Source organism: Macaca nemestrina, chromosome 1 (genome assembly GCF_043159975.1).
Source record: "Macaca nemestrina isolate mMacNem1 chromosome 1, mMacNem.hap1, whole genome shotgun sequence".
In the NCBI taxonomy this organism is placed as follows: domain Eukaryota; kingdom Metazoa; phylum Chordata; class Mammalia; order Primates; family Cercopithecidae; genus Macaca; species Macaca nemestrina.
Genome location: NC_092125.1, coordinates 27,466,979 through 27,491,320, shown reverse-complemented (window position 1 = coordinate 27,491,320; position 24,342 = coordinate 27,466,979). Strand labels below are relative to the sequence as shown.

The 24,342-nt window shown below is 41.3% G+C and overlaps 1 protein-coding gene across 2 annotated transcripts in view; it reads left to right on the top strand.

Annotated features, from left to right (window-relative positions):
• The first annotated feature begins 5,550 nt into the window (after positions 1 to 5,550).
• The window catches only part of SEL (selectin P), a 42,428-nt gene continuing 23,636 nt past the window's right edge, over positions 5,551 to 24,342 (top strand). The window contains exons 1-6 of one of the 2 annotated variants that reach the window (XM_011760463.3): positions 5,551 to 5,670; positions 16,724 to 16,814; positions 18,519 to 18,905; positions 22,534 to 22,641; positions 23,113 to 23,298; positions 23,825 to 24,010. In XM_011760463.3, the coding sequence (XP_011758765.2) occupies positions 5,668 to 5,670; positions 16,724 to 16,814; positions 18,519 to 18,905; positions 22,534 to 22,641; positions 23,113 to 23,298; positions 23,825 to 24,010 (961 nt within the window). In that variant the 5' untranslated portion in view covers positions 5,551 to 5,667. The remainder of the gene's footprint in view (positions 5,671 to 16,723; positions 16,815 to 18,518; positions 18,906 to 22,533; positions 22,642 to 23,112; positions 23,299 to 23,824; positions 24,011 to 24,342) is intronic. The other variant, XM_011760461.3, reaches the window with a different exon arrangement.

Genomic DNA, 24,342 nt, shown 5'->3' with positions numbered 1-24,342 from the left:
AAGAAAATGATGAAATGTGAAAAAAAAAGATAAAACATAATAGTTATAACAGGCTATATTAAGCTGATAAAATTTAACTTCAATGATAAAAAAACCTCCACACTTTTACTCTCCCTCCACATTTTATAGGTTTTTAATATTTTTCAGATTTTATGTTTTTGATGTTATAATTCACATCTTTTATATTGTGTATCTGTTAACAACTTATTGTAGTTATAATTATTTTGAATAGTTTTGTCTTTTAATCTTCATTCCAAAGGTATAAGTGATTTATACACCACCATTATAATATTGGAAAATTCTGAATTTGACTATGTTTTTATTTTTACCTGTGACTTTTATACTTTCATAGATTTTCATGTTACTAATTAACATCCCTTTCTTTCAGCTTGAAAAATTCCCTTTAACATTTCTTATAAGGCAGGTCTGGTGTTGATGAACTCCTTCAGCTTTTATTTGTTTGGGAAAGTCTCTATCTCTCCTTTATTTCTGAAGGATGGAACTCTTGGTTGGCAGTTTTTTCTCTTTCAACATTTTGAATATATCATCTCACTCTCTCTGGGCCTAGAAGGATTCTGCTGAGAAATCTTGTGATAACCTTATTGCAGTTCTTGCCTGTGATATGCTTCTTTTCTCTTGCTGATTTTAGGATCTTGTCTTTGTCTTTGATTTTTGATAGTTTGATTATTATGTCTTGGTGTGATCTTTTCTGGATTGAACCTGACTGGAGATTTTTAAGCTTCCTGTACCTGAATATTTATATTTTATTTCAGATTTGGGAAATTTTCAGCTAGAAATCTTTAAATATGCTTTCTGACCTCCTTTTTCTCTATTTTCTCCTTCTTAAACTACTGTAATGTGAATGTTAGCTCTCTTTTTTTTAATTTTTAGTTTAATTTCCATTTTTATTTTTTGAGATGGAGTCTCACTCTGTCACCCAGGCTAGAGTTCAGTGGCATGATCTCAGCTCACTGGAACTCTGCCTCCTGGGTTCAAGAGATTCTGCTGCCTCAGCCTCCCCAGTAGCTGGGATTACAGACATGTGCCACTATCCCTGGCTAATTTTTTTGTATTTTTAGTAGAGATGGGGTTTCACCTATGTTTGTCAGGCTGGTGTCGACTCCTGACCTTAGGTGATCCACCCACCTTGGCCTCCCGAAGTGCTGGAATTATAGGCATGAGCCACTGTGCCTGGCTGAATGTTAGCTCTCTTTATGCTGTCCCATAAATCCTATAGGCTTTCATCATTTCTTTTCATTCTTTTTTTCTCCTCTCACTGTATATTTTCAAAAACCTGTCTTCAGTTCACAGATTCTTTCTTCTGCTTGATCAAGTCTGCTATTGATGACTTCTACTGCATTTCTCACTTCATTCATTATATTTTTCAGCTCCAACTTTTTTTATCATTTTAATCTTTCTGTTATATTTCTTATGCTGTCCATTTATTGTTTCTCTGATTTCACCAAATTGTTTCTCTGTGTCTGCTTCAAAGTCACTGAGCTTCTTTAAAAGCAATTATTTTGAATCCCTTGTCAGGCCATTTGTAGTACTCCATTTCTTTTGGGTCAGCTACTGGGAAATTATTGTGTTTCTTAGGTGGTGATATTTTAATTTGGGTTTTCATGTTTCTTGCTGCCTTACACTGATGTCTGAGCATCTGGTGGATCTGCCGCAATTTCAGGCTGTATGGGCTGACTTTGGTGGATAAATACCATCTTATGTAGGATAATGCAAGGATGCTGGCTGGGTGGGATGCAAAAGTTCTAACTTCAGTGGGGGCAAAGCTGTGTGGTCTCCATGCAGATCTGTCAGCTGAGGTTGGTGTCGGTGAAGACTACAGGGATCCTTAGAAGCCAACACTATGGGTATCTATAGTGGCAAGGAGGCTGTTGAGGTTTTCAGTGGTGACAAGTCCTCCGTATCTCTTTTTTTCCCCACCTGGGAAGTTGTGACTGAAGAAATTCCTCTTGGAACTAGGTCTAACTTGCAGGCCTGCTTATGGTGGTGGTGGCACTGGTGTTTGATGAATAGTGCCCATGGAGTGGTCAAGAGTCAAGGCCTGAAGCATGGGCATGCATGGAGGGACCACAGCACCAGATTCAATGGTAGCAATGGCACCAGTGCCCAAGGCACAGGCATACTTACTATCACATTGACAATAGTGTGTAAAGTGCAGGTACATATAAAGCAACTGAGGAGCAAGGGACTTTACTGCACGTATATGCAGAGCTACAGTGGCTCCAGGATCCAGGGTGTGGGTTAGCTCTCCTTGTTGGCTGAGCTGGTGACTGGAGCATGGACAGGCACAGAGAAACCTTGATTCTGGGACTGGGACCCAGGGTGTGTACTAGCTCACTGTAATGGTGGCTCTGGTGTTGGAGGTGTGGTTGTGTGTAGCGCAGCCTCAGAGCCAGGGTCTGGAGCACAGGCGTGCACATTACTACAGTAGCTCTGGAGTCAAGAATAGGGGTTAGCTTTCTACAGTGGCTGAACTGGTGTCCGGAGCAAAGACTTTCACAGAGAGAACTTGGTTTGGGGTCCCACAGTGAGATCTAGTTCACAACAGCAATGACTCCAGTGTCTGAGACATGAGTAGGTGCACTGCAGCCACAGAGCCACAGTCCGGAGTGTGAATACCTGCAGAGCAGCCACAACTTTTGGGGATCAGGGAAACACATAGAGTTGCAAGAGGTGGCAACCCTGGCCCCAGTCCTGGGGCAGTACAATAGCTGCTTCTTGGTGAGGGGGTTTGGGGGGTGGTGCAACTGTGTCTCCCTTTCTAGCATCCTGCTGTGGGGATGGCTGTTGGTTACCTTAGTGACAAAAGATGCCAGTGTCCTCTGTGGAGCAGGACACTGGGGGCCACAGTGGCTCTTACCACATGACTGACACCGATAGCCTACAACTTTCTTTATTCCTAGATATCTCCTGGTGTCTCATATAGGCCAGTCTCACTAGTGATTCTTCTACATGGATATTGTTTTCTTTTCTCCATTTTGTTGTTCCAAATTCTTTAACAGGCTCTTGAGCCCCACCCCGCAACTCCCCACCCTCTTGAGGGCTATTTTGATTTGTGTATAGCTGTCTATATTTGTTTTTTCTTGGGGCATAAGGCTGACATCTGCTACTCCACTATCTTGCTAATGTCACCTCCATAGGAATCTTTTTATGTTTTTTTTATATTCACTAAAATTTAACAACATCAACTTAAAAACATATTACCAGTTGCACTTATTAATATGAAACTTATTATCAACAAGAACCTATCAGGTTGGGCATGGGGGCGCATGCCTGTAATTCCAACATTTTGGGAGGCTGAGGTGAAAGGATCACTTGAGCCCAGGAATTCAAGACCAGCCTGGGAAATATAGTGAGACCCTATCTCTAGAGATTTTTTTTTTAATTAGCCAGGAGTGATGGTACACATCTGTAGTCCCAGCTACTCAGGAGGCTGAGGTGGGAGAACTGCTTGAGCCCAGGAGGTCAAGGCTGCAGAAAGCAGTTATCATGCCACTGCACTTCAGCCTAAGGACACAGAGTGAGACCCTGTCTGAAAAAAATTAAAAAAAAAAAAGAGAACCTACTAGTCTACATACCACCCTTCCTCATCTCCATCTGAGACTATATATATATATATATATATATATATATATATATATATATATATAAACATGAGGCAATGCCAAAAAGAGGGGCTGGTGAATGAAAGTAAGAACAGAAAGACATGGAGGCAAGTCTTGTAGAATAATAGCCAACACTTAAACTTACACTTACAGCATGCTAAGTATTGTTCCAAACACTTTAAATTCATTTAATTGTCCTTACACGTCTATGTGTTTGGTGATTATTAACCTTATTATTCACATTGCTGAGTGTATTAGTCTGTTCTCATGCTGCTGATAAAGACATACCCAAGACTGGGTAATTTATTAAAAAAAAAGAGGTTTAATGGACTCACAGTTCCACATGGCTGGGGAGGCCTCACAATCATGGCAGAAAGCAAAAGATACGTCTTACATGACAGCAGGGAAGAGAGAGGAATGAGAACCAAACAAAAGGGGTTTCCCCTTATAAAACCATCAGATCTCATGAGACTTATTCATTACCATGAGAACAGTATGAGGGAACCACCCCCATGATTCCATTATCTCCTACCAGGTCCCTCCCACAACCTGTGGAAATTATGGGAGCTACAATTCAAGATGAGATTTGGGTGGGGACACAGCAAAACCACATCACTGAGGAAACTGAGTCATAGGGAGATGAGTAACGCCCAACACAGCTGGTAGGTGGTGGAGCTAGGCAGTCTGACTCTGGGGTCTAGACTCTGAACTGCATCATGCTGCCAAGAAGTTCCTCAGTTTTTCATCTCTCTAAGCTTCCCTTATTCCCCTACAGTCATTCCTTCAACAGCATCTCCTTCACAATCTTTTCTACTTCTACTATATAATTAATTTCTTCTTCTTGGTACCAAATTCCAAAGTGCAAATGCAGCCTCACATGCCCTAATTCATCTTTACCTTTAGACTTTCTTCCAATGTTTCTACTTCATTCCATTTTAAATTTATCCATGAGATGCCTATTTACAAGCTGTAACCATCATGAAGTGAATGAAGAATAATACCTACTACTACACAATAGAATTCTGAGAGTATAAATAGGAGTTATGGCTTTCTGACTTGATACTAAATACCTGATACTTGATTTTGCTGTCTGAGATCTAATCTGAAAAGTAGTAATAATCGCTAACATTTGTTGAGCGTCAATTGTGGGCCAGGTGTCATTTCAATCAGTCTCTACATATTAACTCATTTGATTCTACAACAACCCGGTGAGACAAATTTTGTTATTCTATTTTACAGTTGAGGAAACAGAGGCATAGAGAGTTTAAGTAATTTGCCCAGTGGATAGCCAGAGGCGGAGCCAGGATGGGTCTCAGGCTGTTTAACAGCATAGCTCAAGTCTTAACTACTATGCCAACAGCTTTTTGGTCCTACATATTCCATGGGAAGAGGAAAATAAAAAGGTATCTATTTGTATACCTTTTTATTTCTGATATAAGAAGCAGAATTTCTTTCATGTGACCTATGTCTATTTAATACGTCATTTTGAAACTTACCAGTAAACTTCCCTAAGTGCCAGAAAACCGTTAGTGGCTTTTTCCTTTTCTCTCTAATTTTTATTGTGCTAATTTTTATTGTACTATTTTTGCTCCTTTCCCTCAGAAGGCTGCTGGAATAGTAAACATTCACTGACATTTCACGACAACTGGAAAATGGGCACTGGAAAATCACATTATGATTAATTCAAAGCATATTTTCCAAATGTACGACTTTAAATTGGGGCTTATATCATAATCAAAGGAAACCTTTGTGTATGTACTGTTACCACGTTGCTCAGCGCAGGAGTGATTCACCTTGCCCTGTCTCCAGACCATCTCCCATGGAAGGGGGTGACCCCTTTGCCTCTTGGCAACCACTGTTTCTAAGCTGCCAACATCACCCTCGCATTATCAACATTCTAACTTCATGGGAAGGGCTGTGGTGAGTTTCTGGAATGTGAATAGGAAGTTGTTTTTCTAAACAGCCTGACACTGAGGGGAGGCAGTGAGATTATAAGAAGTCCAGGTTGGGCGGAAGGCAGAAAACCAGCAGAGTCGCAGAGGAGATGGTGAGTTTATTTTTTTTCTGCATGGGAAGTGGTTGAAGTGAGTTGGAGTGGTTTGGGACTAAGTCAGGCAGGTAAAGTTTCAGAAAGTGAGGAACAGCGATAGCCATGGAGTTTTATGTTGAATTGCCTATTAGATTTTGTGAGTGCTTTTAAACTTGCTGTCCACTTTGACCCTCCCAACATCTTTGTGAGTTGAGGTTGCTATTTTTATTTTACAAATGAAGTCATTGTGGCTTACAGAGGCTTTGTTTTATCTAAGCTGCACTGTTAGGCTACATGATGTTGGGATCTGGGTCCTGTCCTCTGGCTCTGCAGCTGCTGTTCCTCCTACTGGAATCTACAGGGGTTCTCTGAGAGTAGATCATGGTAAACCTGTCACCCCATTTTCCAAGACTGCACTTCTGTCTGGGATAAATGATGAAATAAATGGAAGACTGGGCAACTGCCCTGGGACAAGCTTACAATGGAAGAGTTTCTCATCCCCATCCCTCCCATTTCTTTCTGTGAGCCTATGAATCTTCTGGGACTGATCTGGAATATACACATAGTTTCCATTTCTGCCCTAAGTCTCAATCTTGTTAATGACTCAGTTTCTTCTTCTATAAAATGGATATAGTAATAATACTCTATAGTTTTATCATGAGGATTAAATAAGATTTTGCTGAAAAGCATCCAGATCTGAGCCTGACACATAGTAAGTGTTAGTAAATGTTAGCCATTATTGTTACAAGAAAAAGAACAATCTTAGGAATGGTGGGGTTTAGGATTCAGGAAAGATCCAAGGATAGCTAGGCATTTTGAACTCAGCAATGTTATATGCACCTAGATAAAATGCACATGGTTAGGCTACTTCTAATTTTCCCCAGACTTTCCAAGAGTATCCCACGTAGTCCCAGGGTCTGAAATCCTGCAGTCTGTGGCTATGGAGGAAACAGGCAGCTCTCTGTTTTTGAGCACCTTTCTGTGGGACTCCAGAAAAAAGTACCGCATACATCTGATTCATCCCACTTCTTTGCTTTACTATAGCACAGTTTTCAACTACTTATAATGTGGGGTTCCGTGTTGGGGAAAACAGGAATGAGAGTATGATAAAGAGAAGAGGAAGGAGTTTGAGCCTGTCCTAAGTTTGAACCACAATGACATGAGGATATGAGTTACTTTTGTCTTATCTTTTTGCATGTCATACTTCTGAATTGGTTAACTTAAATGAGCAGTTCTTCCTCTCTTCCTTCTACTCTCCTTGGTATCCTTCTGCATTTCAAAGGTATGAACATAATTATTGGATCATAGAGTTCTTTGAGATTTTGATGAAAGTTACAACTTGTCTTTCTCAGATGAAAGCAAAAACATCCACATAAACACCAACCTTCAGAGACAACCACAGGAGGTTCCCAGACCTCCGTGTGGATCCCACGATCAGAACCCTTCTCGATTGCCTCCTGTGCTTTGTGTTCAGAAGCCCCTCTGTAAGTTTTGCTTCCAGTTCAGAGAGTGGCTTTAATTAACTTTTAGGACCTGAGAAAATGAGGATAAGGTTTTTCTGGTGGGGTGTTTTCAATCAGATAGATCTCAGAGGAGTAACTCTTGACTGGGAACTTATAGTTAAATTGCATTGATGTTTGTCAAAGTTTTAGCAGGCTACGGCTGGGCGCAGTGGCTCATGCCCGTAATCCCAGCACTTTGGGAGGCTGAGGTGCATGGGTCACTTGAAGTCGGGAGTTCAAGAGCAGCCTGGCCAACAGGGTGAAACACCATCTTTACTAAACATACAAAAATTAGCTGGGCATGTTGGCATGCGCCTGTAATCCCAGCTACTCAGGAGGCTGAGGCAGAACAATCTCTTGAACCCAGGAGGTGGAGGTGGCAGTGAGCCGAGATCATGCCACTGCACTCCAGCCTGGGTGACAGAGCAAGACTCGTCTCCAAAACAAAACAAAACAAAACAAAACAAAAAGTTTTAGTGGGCTAAGGAGCAGGTCTGGATTATTTTCCATTTATACCTTTTAACCACCTTAGCTATGTGGCTTCTAGTCCTTACTCTTCTTTTCATTACCTGTTTTTCAAAATGCAACTAAAATAGTTCAGACTCTCCTGGGCTGGCCACCAGCTCTTAGAATGTGCATCTTCAGAGATCTTTAAGTAGAAGCTTATTAATCAAATCCTCAAAAATCAAAATGACTTACTACATAAAAAGCTGTGCTTAGAAAAAACCCTGGACCTAACCCTAGAGAGTAGGTACACAGTGGTTTTATAAATGACATTCGTTATATTGTCTTCAAGGTGTCTAATCTCTCTGATTGAAAAGTAAACCTGAAACTTTATGAAGTCAAATGCAGAGCAAATCCTTACTATTTGTAGAGATATAACTCATCTCCGATCCAATGACTTTTTTAAAAATTTAAGTATGGTACTTTATTTTTAATGCTAATAGTTTACTCAAAATAATGGCAATTAGTAGTCTAAATTAAGTATATGCTTGGATTCTAAATGTTGATGTCCTAGGTCCCTTCCTGTCTATATTCATAATTTGCTCTTTGGCTTAGAGACAACCTCTTTTCTCACTGTATTTCTTTTTCCACCCCTAAGCTGGGCTACTCATATCTGTGCCACACCACTACCACAACCATCATCCAGAAACATAAGGGAACTAATGTATTAGCTGTAATAGCTTGTAACATCTGGGCTTTGCTACCAACAAGTTATATAGTTCTGCGTCCTCCATGACCCTCCTATTCACCTCCCCCATTTGCATTCCCACTGATGCCAGACCAAACCAGTCCCTCTTTAACTCTCACTGGACCATTGCAATAGCCTCTTCTTTTGCAGTGCAATCTCCCTGATTCTAACTCATTGAAAAAAAAAAAAAAAATATCGCACCACTCTCACCCCTATAATCTCAGCATTTTTGGAGGCCAACAAAAGAGTTTTGCTTGAGCCCAGGAGCTCCAGGCCAGTCTGGGCAATATAGTGAGAACTTATCTCTACAAAAAAATTAGCTGAGTGCGGTGGTACATGCCTGTAGTCCCAGTTACTCAGGAGGCTGAGCTGGGAAGATCGCTTGAGCCTGGGAGGTGGAGGTTTCAGTGAACCCAGATCATGCCACTGCATGTTATCCTGGGCAACAGAGCAAGACCCTATCCCCCAGCCCCCCGAAAAAAATCATACCACCATTAAGTGCATGTGTTCATGATACTTCTCTGTTCAGAACCCTGCAATTAGATCCCTTCTGCCAACTGGTATTTGTGACCCACAAGATCTGGTTTCAAACTACATTTTCAATTAAACTCGAGGACCTCCCAATCTTCAGCAGGCTGGAGTGCAGTAGTGCCATCTCAGCTCACTGCAACCTCTGTCTCCTCGGTTCAAGTGATTCTCCTGTCTCGGCCTCCTGAGTAGCTGGGATTACAGGCATGTGCCACCATGCCCGGCTAATTTTTGTGTTTTTAGTGGAGATGGGGTTTCTCCATGTTGGTAAGGCTGGTCTTAAACTCCTGAACTCAAGTGATCTGCCTGCCTTGGCCTCACCAAGTGTTAGGATTACAGGTGTGAGCCACCCTGCCCAACCTCCATTGGCTTATCGTTGCCCTTAGAATAAAATCTCATCTGCTTGTTTTGGATCCCAAAGCCTGATGTGATCTGTCACTACCCCCATCTCATATTTTTCTCTCCATTGCTCATTCCATTCTGGCCACACTAATGTCTTCATGTTCTTTGAACACACTGCAGTTTGCTTCCACCTTAAGGCCTTTGAAATAGCTTTTTCTTCTTCCTTTAATGCTCTTCTTCCTGCTTCTCACTGACTGGTTTCTTGTCATTCTTCTCTCCACTTAAACATTATCTCATTAAAGAGGTCTTCCCTGACGTTCCTGACCAACATAGTGACACAGTCATTCTATCACATAACTTTCATTTCCTACCTAGCGCTTATGGCTATATTCTATTAATATTTTTCATGTTTACTTGCTTAGTACTATTGCATAGTTATTAGTATTTGTTTCATTGTCATATCTACCAATAGAATGTGCATTCTATGAGGACTGGAATTATGTCCGTCTTCACCATTTTATTTGTTCACTTAGATATTATCACTAATGTAAAAGTAATACACTCAGTTATAATTATTATGTATTTTTCCAACATTTTTCTATTTAGCATATTTTTATCTTACTTTCAGTCATTCCTCTGCCATTATTCATTCATTCATTTATCCATAAAATGTTTATTAAGCATTAAGTATGTGCCCTACCATGGCTGGGGATTCAGACCTGAGTGAGTAATAGTCCTTGCCCTTGAGAAGCCTCTGTCAGTAGCTTCCTCAGTTGTATACTCACATGTTTGTTGTGCATTTAAATTGTGGACCTCCTGCTCAAGAGAATATTCAGAAATGGAGATGCTGATTAGAGGACATTGGAAACAGATGACCATAAGGAGGTCATCTTTACTTTCCAGTAAAGCAGAAGAATGAGAAGAGAATAGGGCCATGGAAGTGGGAACCTAGAGAAACCCTTACCTCTGCAAGGGAAGGCAGAGGATTGAGGTAGATTCAGAAGACTCAGAAAAGTTTCTCAAACATTAGAGCAGAAGAACAACAGAAGAGCTAAGGGAAGCATTTTGGGCAAAAGGAAGTAGTGGTATTTATTGCTACAGAAAGGTCAAGGAAGATAAGGGTGGAAAGTCTTCATTTGGTTTGGTAATGAGGATGTCAGCAATGAAGTTTGCAGGAACACTTTGCTAGGATGATGGGGCAGTGGGCTGGAGAGTAAAGGGGAGGCAAGCAAGTTAAGAAAGTTTAGCTATAGAGGAAGGAGAGAAATTGGGCTGATATGGGCAGGAGGACAAAGGGTCAAGGGAGGGACATTGTTTGATTCTGCCTTCTTAAAAGCACAAAACTGTGGTCTACAATGTAGACAAAGAGAACAGGATCTCGTTTCTGTGGCACTATTCCTGCCAACTTTGTAAGCCACCTGGAACGTGGCAAGCCATGGGACACCTACTAGCCTCTGGTACCTCCTTCTATGAAAAGTTAGGTCAAGGCATTTGCTTATTCCACTTTCTCTCTGCTTCTTTCTTTACCCTGCAATCATTATTAGTTTTTTTTGTTTGTTTTGTTTTGTTTTTTGAGAAAGAGTCTCACTCTGTCGCCAAGGCTGGAGTGTCTTGGCTCACTGCCACCTCCGCCTTATGGGTTCGAGCGATTCTCTTGCCTCAGCCTCCCAAGTAGCTGGGACTACGGACATGCGCCACTATGTCCAACTAATTTTTGTATTTTCAGTGGAGACGAGGTTTTACCACGTTGCCAGGCTGTTCTCGAACTCCTGACCTCAAGCAATCTGCCCACCTTGGCCTCCTAAATTGCTGGGATTACAGGCCCGAGCCACCCCACCCAGCCTAGTTCTTTATTAAAGTAAAATTAAAGATAATCATGGTGCTTAATGAAGGCTTACAGAGGCACAGGATGTTATTCTAATGACCGAGTCTCTGACTCCTTTCCAGCAACTTCCAGTTGAACCAGGCTTCCAGAGCACATCAAAGACTAGCAGAGCATATGGATGCTTCTAGAGAGGAATTTCCTCTTGTTTTCGTACTTAACTTGCTTAGTGACACAGGACAGAGCAGCATCCTGAAGACTATAATGCAGAGTAGGAGCAGGTGTGAGAAGGCCTGCCCACCCCAAGCAGGTTTCAGAGGAAGATTGTTACTCGAAGAAGATTTTTAAACATCATCCATTCTCCACACCTGCACACAAAATCCTTGTCAGTTGCCTTACAGTTAACACAGAATCTTGAACTCGGGCCCCATTATACATGGACAGATTTAGTAGGTCATGAACCATCTGAGATTGTCTAAAATACTGCAAGTATGCATATGTTTTGAAGAAGTCTGACCATGGCTTTTATCAGATTTTGAAAATGCATAAGCCCTGGAAGAATAAGAATTACTGTGTTAACCCTATGTACATTCAGGTGAGCAAGCTTGGGCAAATCATTTACACTCATTGAGTCTCAGCAGTGGGGAGCGGTGGCCGCCCCATCTTAGGCATTCATGATCTGAAGACTTACTGCAGAACAGCAGATAAATGCTAAGTTAGCTTGAAAGTGACCTTTATGGTCTCCCACAAGAGACCATAAGAGGTGAATCTTGGTATTTGGTGATGCAAGGAAACAGAAAACTATGTCAGATTAAAGCAGGGGATGCACACTGACTTGCATTTTCCTTTCTTAGATGTTGCGCCCTTATCGGAAGCACTGTACCAGTCCTCTAAAATTTTAAAATATTTAAAACAAGTTCTCTCGCTCTCTCTCACTTTCTGTTTTGTCTCGTATGGTACAGAATTTGCTGACGAAATTTTGCTTAAAAAAGTGTAAACAAACGAACAAACAGGTTAAATGGGAAACATCTCTTTTTGGAAACTTTGTTTAAACCACATCTTATTTAAAAGTTTAAACAAACAAGCCAAAACAGGAAACAGTGGGTAGAGTTGACCACTGTGATGGGAGACTAGGAGACTCGCCGACTCCCTCGCCCCACACACTCTTGTGAGCTGGCCCCAAAGCCAGGGAAATCCCTAGAAATACTCTGTTCAGGGAGAAAACCACTTCCACAGGAAGATTACCACTAAATTTAAAATCGTTGCACTCGTCCTGCAATCTGCCTGAGTAGAGGCAGAGCCCAGGTTCAGAGACAAGCACTTAGGTCCCTTCATGAAGCCTGCAGAGTTGTGCTCTTCAGCAGCAATATTTTTGCTCCTATACCTCCAAAAATATCCTGGAGCACTACGTTACCTCTTACACCTTTCTAAGTGGAAAGCTACAATTTTTTATCCCAAATTTTAAAAGCAAAAGAAGATTGGATTTTCCAATGTATTACAAAAATTAGACTTTAAAAATAAAATTGTTACATAATTTCTTAAAGTTTATCCAATGGAATAAAGTACTAGCGTGATCTGCAATCCTCATCACTTAAAAGACCACAAGCAGACTCTTAGTAATAAGAAATTTTACGTTATTCATTTTTCTCTCCTTGAATACTTATTTCTATCCCACTTCTACATTATTTAGCCTAAGACAACACATTTTAAGCTTAAAGTATTTTCTTGATTATTGTACTTCTTTGCAAAATAAAAATATAATATAAAATTTTAATTTTCTACAACCATAAGTCTCTATGTGTTAAAATGTTTTTCTATTCTATTGAGTTAGCATGACAGCTACTTTTAGTACACAATTAAATAAACTAAGGTAAATATACTACAAGTTTTGACAAGTAATTTAAACCTTTGTATTTAAATTACTATTGAAGATTGGTCTCTAAGAGAGGAGGAGCTTTCCCCTATTTGTTCATATATCCATAAATGAATATTATTTATCAACAAAATCCAACAAGTTTAGCATCAATATTATTCCCACATTTCATTTTCAAGGATTTAAACCTGAGAAACTTCATTCATATGAATAAGTAAATGGAATTAGAAGTTTTATTGTAGCAAGGTCTCAATTCCTTGAAGTCCTTCCAAGTTATATGCCCCAAATTACATAGTGATTTAATATCAAAATTTAGTCAAAGCTGACAACTTAATTGAGTGCTCCCTCAAAGCTGATGAAAGGAACTAAATGGAAATCACCATACTTGAAAAAGGATTTGCTGCAATATCATTTAAAATATTCAAATTCTTAATACCTATACCAATATTTTGAATCATCTTTGGCATACGAATGTATTTATATCCAAGGGCAAAGCTCTAGAATAAATAAGAAATTAGTAAAAGGTATAATATTTCTCTTGTAAAGCAGGAGAAAGGTATATTTTAGGAAAATTGTTTTTAAGAAAGTATATATGTGAAAGTTGAGAATCTGAATATAGATTTAATTAACACTCTCTTTGCTTGTGAAACCCTTGGGAAGTCAGCCTTATCCTGGTTTGAAGATTTCTGCTTCAGCATTTGGAATGGTGCACTTTGAAATGTGTTCGTAACAACAGCTTGTGACACAACACAATTCAGAGAAAGCAGTGGGGTTAGTTTCTCACTAAGGGATTATCTGTCACTCTACTTTTTGTGCAAATAAACAGCACCATAAATCATAATGTCATGATACTCTCAGTGTTTAATCGTAGGTCCTGCAGAGATCAGCAGTTTATAAGAACACAAAATATGCCTACTTACCAAAGCAAAGATTCAGAAGCTCCCAGATGAAAAGTTCTAGGCTTATGAGATAACTCTGCTCCCTGCACATCAACTGGTTTGAGTTGAGTTCTCCCTGGTATCTGGTCAGGCTGTAGTCAAAAGTGCACGAACATATGCACACACACGACCCCACACTGTCCCATGCACCCTACATCATCCATCACTGGGCATGACACACACACAACCCCACACTGTCCCATGCACCATACATCATCCACCACTGGGCATGACACACACACACACATACACACACACATATATAACCCCACACTGTCCCATGCACCATACATCATCCATCACTGGGCATGACACACACACACACACACACACACACAAACACACATACACACACATATGCAACTCCACACTGTCCTATGCACCCTACATCATCCATTACTGGGCGTGACACACCACACAACTCCACACGTCCCATGCACCTACATCATTCATCACTGGGCATGACACACACACACACACACAACCCCACAATGTCCCATGCACCCTAAATCACCCATCACTGGGAGAGACACACACACACAACTCAACACCATTGCATGTACCCTACATCATCCATCACCAGGACATGACACACGAGCACATGCACAACCCCACACAGTCCCATGCACCCTAAATCATCCATCACCGGGGCATGACACACACACACAACTCCACACCATCCCTTGCACCCTACATCATCCATCACTGGGGTGTGACACACACACACAACTGCACACCATCCCATGCATCCTACATCATCCATCGCTGGGGCATGACACATGAACACACACACAACCCTACACCATCCCATGCACCCTACATCATCCATCACTATGGCATGACACATACATACACACACAACCCCACACCATCCCATGCACCCTACATCATCCATCACTGGGGCATGACACACACACACACACACACACACACACACACGCACACATACAACCCTACACCATCCCATGCACCCTACATCATCCATCACTGGGGCGTGACACACACACACACACACATACAACCCCACACCATCCCATGTAGCCTACATCATCCATCACTGGGGCATGACACATACATACACACACAGCTCCACACTGTCCCATTCAGCCTACATCATCTGTCACTGTGGCATGACACACACACACACACACACACACACACACACACAACCCTACACTGTCCCATGCACCCTACATCATCCATCAGTGGGCATGACACACGAACACACACACAACCCCACGCTGTCCCATGTACCCTACACCATCCATCACTGGGCATCACACACACACACACACACACACAACCCCACACTGTTCCATGCACCCTACATCATCTGTCACTGGGGCGTGACACAGGAATACACACACAACTGCACACCATTCCATGCACACTACATCATCTATCACTGGGTCTAGACACATGAACACATACATAACCCCGCAGCAAATTGTCACAAACCAAATTGTGGTCTATGGCAATGTGGGATTTTTTTTACAGGAGAGATTTTAGGTAGCAGTCTGACTGGGATAGTGACAAAACTGCAAATGCATAGCAAATGCACTGTTTTTATGTCGATGGTAATGTTGGAGTGGCTTTGGAGGGGAACCAATGTAGCAACTAGGCTTAGTCATGTCACACACTCTACCATCCACAACAGCAATGCAGCATGGATTTAGAAGCCTGGAGGTTAATGAAGGTAAAAATAAAAATTAAAAAAAAAAGTAGAGTGGAAAGAGCTCTTGTTTCAAAGTCAGGCTCTGCTACTGTCATTCTGAATGTGTTATTTAGATGCTCCAAGCTTCAGTATTTTCAAGTGCAACATGAGGAAGTCGGAGAAGATAAGCATCACTAGAACTCAGTTGATATATCCAGGACCAATTTATCCAATAGGTACAGTAGACACTTTTTTTTTTTTTTTTGAGAAGGAGACTCACACTGTCGCCCAGGGTAGAGTGCAGTGGTGTGATCTCCACTCACTGCAACCTCCTCTTCCCCGGTTCAAGTGATTCTCCTGCCTCCACCTCCTGAGTGGCTGGGAATACAGGCACCCACCACCACATCTGGTTAATTTTTTAAAAATGTACTTTTAGTAGAGACAGGGTTTCACTATGTTGGCCAGGCTGGTCTTGAACTCCTAACCTCATGATCCACCCACCTCAGCCTCCCAAAGTGCTGGGATTACAGGCATGAGCCACTGCGTCCGGCCCCAAAAACATTTTAAAAATATTCATAGATTTGATGAAAGCCCAACAGAAGAGAGTTCATGAGAAATAATAGTTGCTATAGATCCAAGGGGAATAAGTTTACTGCATATATTAAGAAATATTAAATATATACATGCATATGTGTATTAAACATTGAATAGTATTGTAGATGTGTGTAGAAATGAAAAAGCAAGAAGATAAAACAAAGATCAATAATACAAAATAGATGGCATAGCATAACACAATTAGTTGATGCTCTGGACCTCAAAGTATAGGTTAGACATTATTTGTGTGGGTCAGGAAGTTCTCATGTGACTTCTATAATAATGTTTTTTATTATAATTACAGCCATATTAATGTGTTTAGCTTTCTTCCATACACATTGAAAATGTATCTTAAAATACAAATATTGGTGGCACAAGCTACTCAATAAATATTTGTTGAATGAATGAAGAAATGAACTCTGTCCCCAGCCTTGCTACAGTGTCCATCCAGGGTAGAACTTAGAAGCAGGGCAATGCGAAGCAAGAAGGAAGCAGAAGGCTTGAACCACTCTTCCAATGGAAATTGGCGCAATTATACTTCAACATAATGATTGTTAACTAGAATTATTTTTGGCCATGTTGGTGGTGTATGGATACTAAAAGAAAGTTTTCTCTTCTTGTTTCAGGCCAGCTGCCAAAAAGCCATCTTGTATCAGAGATTCCGGAGAGTGGTCTTTGGAATTGCCCGACTCCTTTGCTTCAGTGCCCTGATCTCTGGTAAACTTGATGCTAACTTTTTCCTTAGCCCCAAGTAATTACGGTAGAGCCCAGAGCTATGTGTGAGAACTTTACGGATTGTAGTCAGTTGATTTGAGGCATGGGAAAACTGTCCAGGTGCGGATTGCTGGAAGACAAATGTATCCAACACCATCAGATTGGTAGAAAGGGCACAGCAAAGAACTTAAAATGATATATCCAGGACCAATTTCTCCATTAGGCATATTAGACACAGACCCACACAATTTTTAGAGACCCACAAATATGTTTGAATGTCTTTTAGAATTATTTTTTGAAGTCAAAGAAAATGTTTTAATATATAGTAATATATTCATCTTTGTATCAGTGCAGTTGCAAAATAGAATTTTCAATATGTTAGCATGAAGAAAGAAGCCTACATAGGCAAAGTTGCCTAAAGTCTATGAAAGTCATAATGCAGCCCTGGCTATATTAGAATGAAGTTTTTAAGGCAAAACAATGTCCTGGAAATGTCAGCAAGGGAGGTACAAGCATGACTAACCCTCATGCAGGCAGCAGAGAAGAGGGTTGGATAGAAACAAGCCTCTAAATAAACAGGAAACAAACCCATTTCCAGGTCTGATTGCTTGCTTTGTACACCTCTTCATGCGGGAACTGGCCTCTCCTGCCCCGGGTGGACTCCCACAGGCTATGGTAACAGTGCTGTAGTACCTTTATACTTTTGAAAGGCACATTCTTTATTTCATTTGGTATCAAAAACACTTGCGAAAAAGGGCTGTTTTGAGCCCTATGTTAATAAGTGAGTATGCAGACATGGAGAGTAGTTAATAAAAGAGAAACAGCCAAGAAGAATGGAACGACTATAAGACTGCAGATCAGGATATCTGATTTCCTACCCAGGCTCTGCCACAAACCTACTGTGTTTCACTCATTCAACACGTATTTATTGAAGGCCTGTTAAGTGCTAAACTCTAGGCTCAGTGCTAAGGATCCAAAGCTAAAAACAAAACACCATTGGAGATTTACAACCTGGCAGATGTAGGCTGTATCAAAGAAACAGACATTACCATACATGGCAATGAGGGCAATGGAGGCAGGGATGAGGTGCTGTGGGAGCCTGGAGGAAGGAACACAGAGTCCATCTGGGAAAGCCATGGAGAGTAGGGGGAGTAAAGTTTACCAGACATAAGAAGAGAGAACAGCCAGGATAGTGGGGAGAACATGTGCAAATTCAAGGAAGTAGGAATTCTGTTTTTCTGAGAAAGTAAATATGGTGGGCAATGAGTCTGGACCAGCTGGTAGGCTCCAGGTCATAAAGCATGTTATTTTCCACGTGAAGAGGTAGAGCCTGCCTTTAAGACATTTTTGTGTCATTTAATCTGAGCTTGGGCAAATTACTTACATCTCCTTCTTTTATAAAAGGACAGGAGTAAATTAGATGACTTCCAGGGTCCCTCCCAACTTTGATATCTTATGATTCCAAATCTTTAACATCAAGGATCCTCAGAAGATGACATTTTCCTATTCTGACTTCATTCACACTTTTAAGCAAAAGGTGGAAACCACTCTTTTTCCTTCAAACAACTACATTAGACATAAACTAGTCATGTTTTGGGTATTCATGTTCTGGTCAGAAACACATCTGACTATGCAGAGGCATACTTGGGGTCACAGCTTCTTTTTGGTGAGGGTTGCTAACCTGGCACACACTCTCCTTTACTCTAGAACTAACAAACCAGAAAGAAGTGGCAGCGTGGACTTATCATTACAGCACAAAAGCATACTCATGGAATACTTCCCGCAAATACTGCCAGAATCGCTACACAGACTTAGTGGCCATCCAGAATAAAAAGGAAATTGATTACCTCAATGAGGTCCTACCCTACTACAGCACCTACTACTGGATTGGGATCCGAAAGAGCAATAAGACATGGACCTGGGTGGGAACCAAAAAGGCTCTCACTAAAGAGGCTGAGAACTGGGCTGATAATGAACCTAACAACAAAAGGAACAACGAGGACTGCGTGGAGATCTACATCAAGAGTCCGTCAGCCCCTGGCAAGTGGAATGATGAGCACTGCTTGAAGAAAAAGCACGCATTGTGTTACACAGGTAGGGCCTTCTCTACTTTGAAACTTTTCTGTTTAAAACACCTGCCTTCTCCGGTTGGCCAAAGTAATCACTGAGTCAACACAAAGGTACAAAGGCAGGGCATGAAATCAAGGAGTGAACTGTTAGTCAGTCAGCATGATTGAGCACCTTGAAGAATATAAGATCAGAATTAGAGAAAACTGGCTGCTTAAAACTAGAGGGAAATTTTAGTATCATCCAGCTCACCTGTCTTATCTTATAACTGATAAAAAGGACACTCATGAGGTTTTAGTTTCTCAAGGCCATGGAGCAGGACAGAAGCAAAGTGAGGACCTGAAACCAGTCTCCCAAATTTTAGGTCTAGAGCTTTTGTTTACCCCTGTGCCTGGTATAAGAGAGAGTATAAATTGGAAGGGAATTTAGCCCAGCCCCTAGGTGACACAGCTGTAACTAATGCCTACTGAATGTCAGTATGCTTTAGGCATTGTGTTATTAGTTTATTTAGTTCATGTGTCATTTGTTCATTTAATATTAGTCACATTTAGTCCTCATGACAACTCCATCAATCATTTTTCTATTACTCTTACTTTGCTGATGAGGGAAAGGCTCAGAGCTATTAAGTAATCTGCCCAAGTTTCTAAGCTACTTGATGGTGGAGCCAGTTTCACACTCATGCTGATTCCAAAGTTGGTGTTTTTTAGCCATATAAACTACCACATTCTTTGCTCTACATTTTTATGAAACAATTTGAGAATATAACCAAGGATTATAAATGCTTTACAGTTTCTCTTCAACAACAACATACCTTTAGATCCATTGAACTTTGGTGGGAGGGTAGTGCTGGGGAGTGGGCAGGAAAGAAATAATTGAAGGTGAAATACTTCGAGTGTATTTTAATTGTCAACTTTCCCACTACCAGAGTAAGCAGATATTCCTGAAAGCTTGGTCTTCCTCTAGTCATGAGCCTAGTGTCAGAGCTGAGTCTTTCTTTCTGACGTTGCTTCCCTGTCTAGAGGGGCCGGTTCTGTCCTTTGTAGCACATGAACACTGTGCCCAGGGATGGTGTGGACTGCCCTGAGCAGGAAGGTTCTAAGTACTCTGAAGCTTCTTCGATAAATCATCTGCCATACATATTCTGAATTCTTTAGATTTTAAACACCTCTCCCTCAGAAGCCCTCAACAGTACATGTATGGAACAGAATACATAGAATAAAGAAAACCTTCTACATTGTCCGTCTTCTCCCCAAGCCTCCTAGCGGAGGCAAAACATATCCATGAATGCATTATCATATAATCAGATCTACTTTATAAACAGTGCATTTATGTATAAATACATTGATTAATGACCATATATTCATGGATCAGGATGGACATTACCAGGATATTAGCTCATCCTACTGCTCTCCCAGTCAGCTCTCTACCCCTTTCCGGGCTATGCCTCCCTAGAATTATCTCTTATCAGATAACCTAGACTTCCACTAGCTGTTTCAATATGCCACTACTTCCGCTTCTCACCCAGCCTTCAAGATCCATTTCTGCAAGACAGTCTTCCTCAATAAAGCTTACCAAAAAAATTGCAAGATAGAAACAAGATTGAGGCCGGGCGCGGTGGCTCAAGCCTGTAATCCCAGCACTTTGGGAGGCCGAGAAGGGCGGATCACTAGGTCAGGAGATCGAGACCATCCTGGCTAACACGGTGAAACCCCGTCTCTACTAAAAAATACAAAAAACTAGCCGGGCGAGGTGGCGGGCGCCTGTAGTCCCAGCTACTCAGGAGGCTGAGACAGGAGAATGGCCCGAACCCGGGAGGCGGAGCTTGCAGTGAGCTGAGATCTGGCCACTGCACTCCAGCCTGGGCGACAGAGCGAGACTCCGTCTCAAAAAAAAAAAAAAAAAAAAAAAAAGAAACAAGATTGAAAATTACTGGCATAAATGATGCCACTCCTCTAACTCACAACAGTGGTAGACATCACTAATTAGTACAACTTTACCTGACACAGATGGGTTTTATGTCCACCGACACAGTACTCTAAGCAGCCACTCCCATTGATGCCATTTTGCCATCTAAGATGTAAAGGATGCAGAGAAGCATCAGTTATCCGTGGGAGATGAGAAATACATATACTGTAATATGAAATTAAGTTTGATTGTTGGAATAATTCTCTACATGTCAGTAATTATTAGACCTCAAAGCATGCTATCAAAAAAAGATTTATTCATTGAATCATCATGAATAAATCTTCTTCTCCCTGGAGATCCAAAGGAATAGACAAATTGCTAACCTGTCTATTCAGGAAACTCTGAAATGGGATAGAATACAGAGCATTGTCTCTTTTTTCCCCTGGAGTTCTGAGATCCCAAGGAAGCTATAATTGGGGAAACGTTTGTATGCTCCAAGAACACAGGGCAGGCAAGGGTTGCTACTGTAAGGCATTAAGACATTGGTGGGGTTAAGGTCAGGGAGCAAGGTGAATACGATGTGGACCAAACCTGTATCTATTTAGCTGCTATTACCTCCTACATATTCTCTTTATTTGAACCCTTCCCAGTGTCTCAGTGCAGCTTCACCAAATTCACTGACTGCCATAGGAACTTCTTCCTACAGAACCTTGCTTGGTTTATAGAATTTTAGTATCTCAGAATTGAGAGGAAACATAGAGATCATGTAGCACAGCATATCCACATATGACATGTGGATATCCTTTTGTAATATACTTCCAAGTGAACCAGCATGTGGACAGGGCTTAAGGCAGAGGAAATAATCACCAGAAAACAGTTCAGCCACAGACCTTGCCCCAAATATGACCTCATTAATAAAAACATTCTCAGTGCTTTCAAAGTATCAATTCTAATACTAATTCTCATCAAGTGCACATACCCTCAAATACTTTCTTGCAGGAAAGAAACTCTGGCCCTGCTCTATTCTGTCACCTGAGTGGCACTGTCTTGGTGAGGAGGACATGGCAGGTCAGCCATAGTCAGCACTATCTTGGCCTGCTATATTTAGACTCATGAAACATCACCTCATAAGATTGTCGTTTACCATGAGTAGGTCTTAAATATCTCATTTGGCTCCTCTGTTTCTCCACTGTAGGATTCTGGACATAGATTTGAAGCAAATGAAAGATGAAGGGGTCTGGGCCCTAACCCTGGGCAAGCTGAGCTCAGAGAAGTAACTTGCCTAAGGTCACACAGCAAGTAGGCAGCAGAGCCAGGATTCATATCATACTTGTGTGACCCCACGCCCCACATCTGGTGCCTAACCTCAATGCTGTAATATGTGACATTGGGGCTTCCATAATAAAACAATACTTGGTTTGAAAACCACAACCCATTTTGTACCACATAGAGTTTCTCTGTCCACACATCTGTCAGTGGCTCCATTTGTCCCTCTGTGTCCACACACAGCAGTACCCTCCTTAGGAAACACTAAATGCCAGTATGAAATGGGAGCCATGCAATACTCCAGCAGACCCCTACAATGCTTTTCACAGGGAACATGTTGGCTCTCTAGAAGATACTGTGGTTCTCTCTTGTCTGGCTAGCTCAGTCCTACCTGAGAGGGGATGAGTCTATGGTCAAAATGAGAATTCAGCCTTTCCTCTCATCGGTGAATGTTCATGACTCTGACCTTTCCATATCTATGCAGCCTCCTGCCAGGACATGTCCTGCAGCAAACAAGGAGAGTGCCTCGAGACCATCGGGAACTACACCTGCTCCTGTTACCCTGGATTCTATGGCCCAGAATGTGAATATGGTGAGGCTTCTATTTTGTTGATATTATTTTGGTTTTATGCTAGAGATGATGCCAAGAAGTAAATAAACCATGTTGAAGGCTCTCCAGTGAGAATAGGATGGTACTAACCCCCCTCTATCATCTGTCTTCTCCACTCAGTGTCCCTAGACATACACTCTAGGTAAAAACATTTTATTCTTGGGAGAAAACATTGACTCATACATCTCAAAAAAGAAAAGGGAAAGGGAAAGGAAGCAAAACCAACAGAACACTTTGAAGCTAATTTTACTTGTTTGAAGTAAAAACTTGTGAAAGAATGACTATTTCCCAAGACGCAGCCAACATAAAGGGACCAAATAGAGATGGATAGCTTGGGTTAGAAGTTTAAAAAATTAGCGTTGAGGGTTACATAAGTAGTTACAGCTTTCAGCAAACCTGACATTGCTGTTAATTCTACATGGAAAATAAAAATCACTATTTTGTCTCCTGCAGTGACAGAGTGTGGAGAACTTGAGCTCCCTCAACACGTGCTTATGAACTGCAGCCACCCTCTGGGAAACTTCTCTTTTAACTCGCAGTGCAGCTTCCACTGTGCTGACGGGTACCAAGTAAATGGGCCCAGCAAGCTGGAATGCTTGGCTTCTGGAATCTGGACACATAAGCCTCCGCAGTGTTTAGGTATGTAGACCTTATTCTTTTCATCCTCACTGACATAGAATTTTTGGGGAGAAGAGGATGGAATGAGCTTTCTTCATTAAAAAATGCGAGCTATAATGACCATCTATGTTAGATGGAAAATTCTGGTTATCACTGTTAACTGTCAACCAGAGTAACATTAATTTCGATTTTCATGGTATTTTTTTTACAGGTAGAGTGACTTAGTCAGTTTAATTGTTGATTCTTAGGCCAAAACATTACAAAAGGACCCCTCCCCTTTCCCTTTGTTAATTGTAAACAGAGTACAATGATGAGGACTTAGGGGTTAAGTATTATTAATTTGATAATTTTACCTAACTTCTCTACATGAAAAACAAGGGTGTTTAGATCTTTCCAAACAGCTATTGAAAATACCATTTAACCATTCTAGTGCATCACCCTGCCTGCCACTTTGGGAAGGTGTGACTGCTGCAGAATTTGAAGGCTTCCAAGGTGATGGACAAAATTTGTCCAAGGATCCACCCTATTATTCTGTGGTTGTTTTTAGCTGCCCAGTGCCCACCCCTGAAGATTCCTGAAAGAGGAAACATGACCTGCCTTCATTCTGCAAAAGCATTCCAGCATCAGTCTAGCTGCGGCTTCAGTTGTGAAGAGGGATTTGCATTAGTTGGACCAGAAGTGGTGCAATGCACAGCCTCGGGGGTATGGACAGCCCCAGCCCCAGTGTGTAAAGGTGAGTTTCAGGTAGTTGGGATGTATAATGTCCATTGCACCCAGTCCTCACTTAGTGCATAGATGAAACTGACCAGCTTATGGAGAAGCTGGCCTGAATTGCCAAAATTTAATTCTCTTCCTACCTGCCATTCAGCTAGATTGGGTTCATCTGAGATGAGAAAGCAAAAAAAAATTCCTTTCTTTCCCCAAACTCACAACCACAGGCAGTTTCAGAATGGCCTGATTCACAGTTTCCACATAAGATCAGAAAGGGTGGCCTCTACATCTGTAAGTGGACACTAGAAGACCTACTGAGACAGGTTGATAGAAGTATAGGGAATAGAGGACATT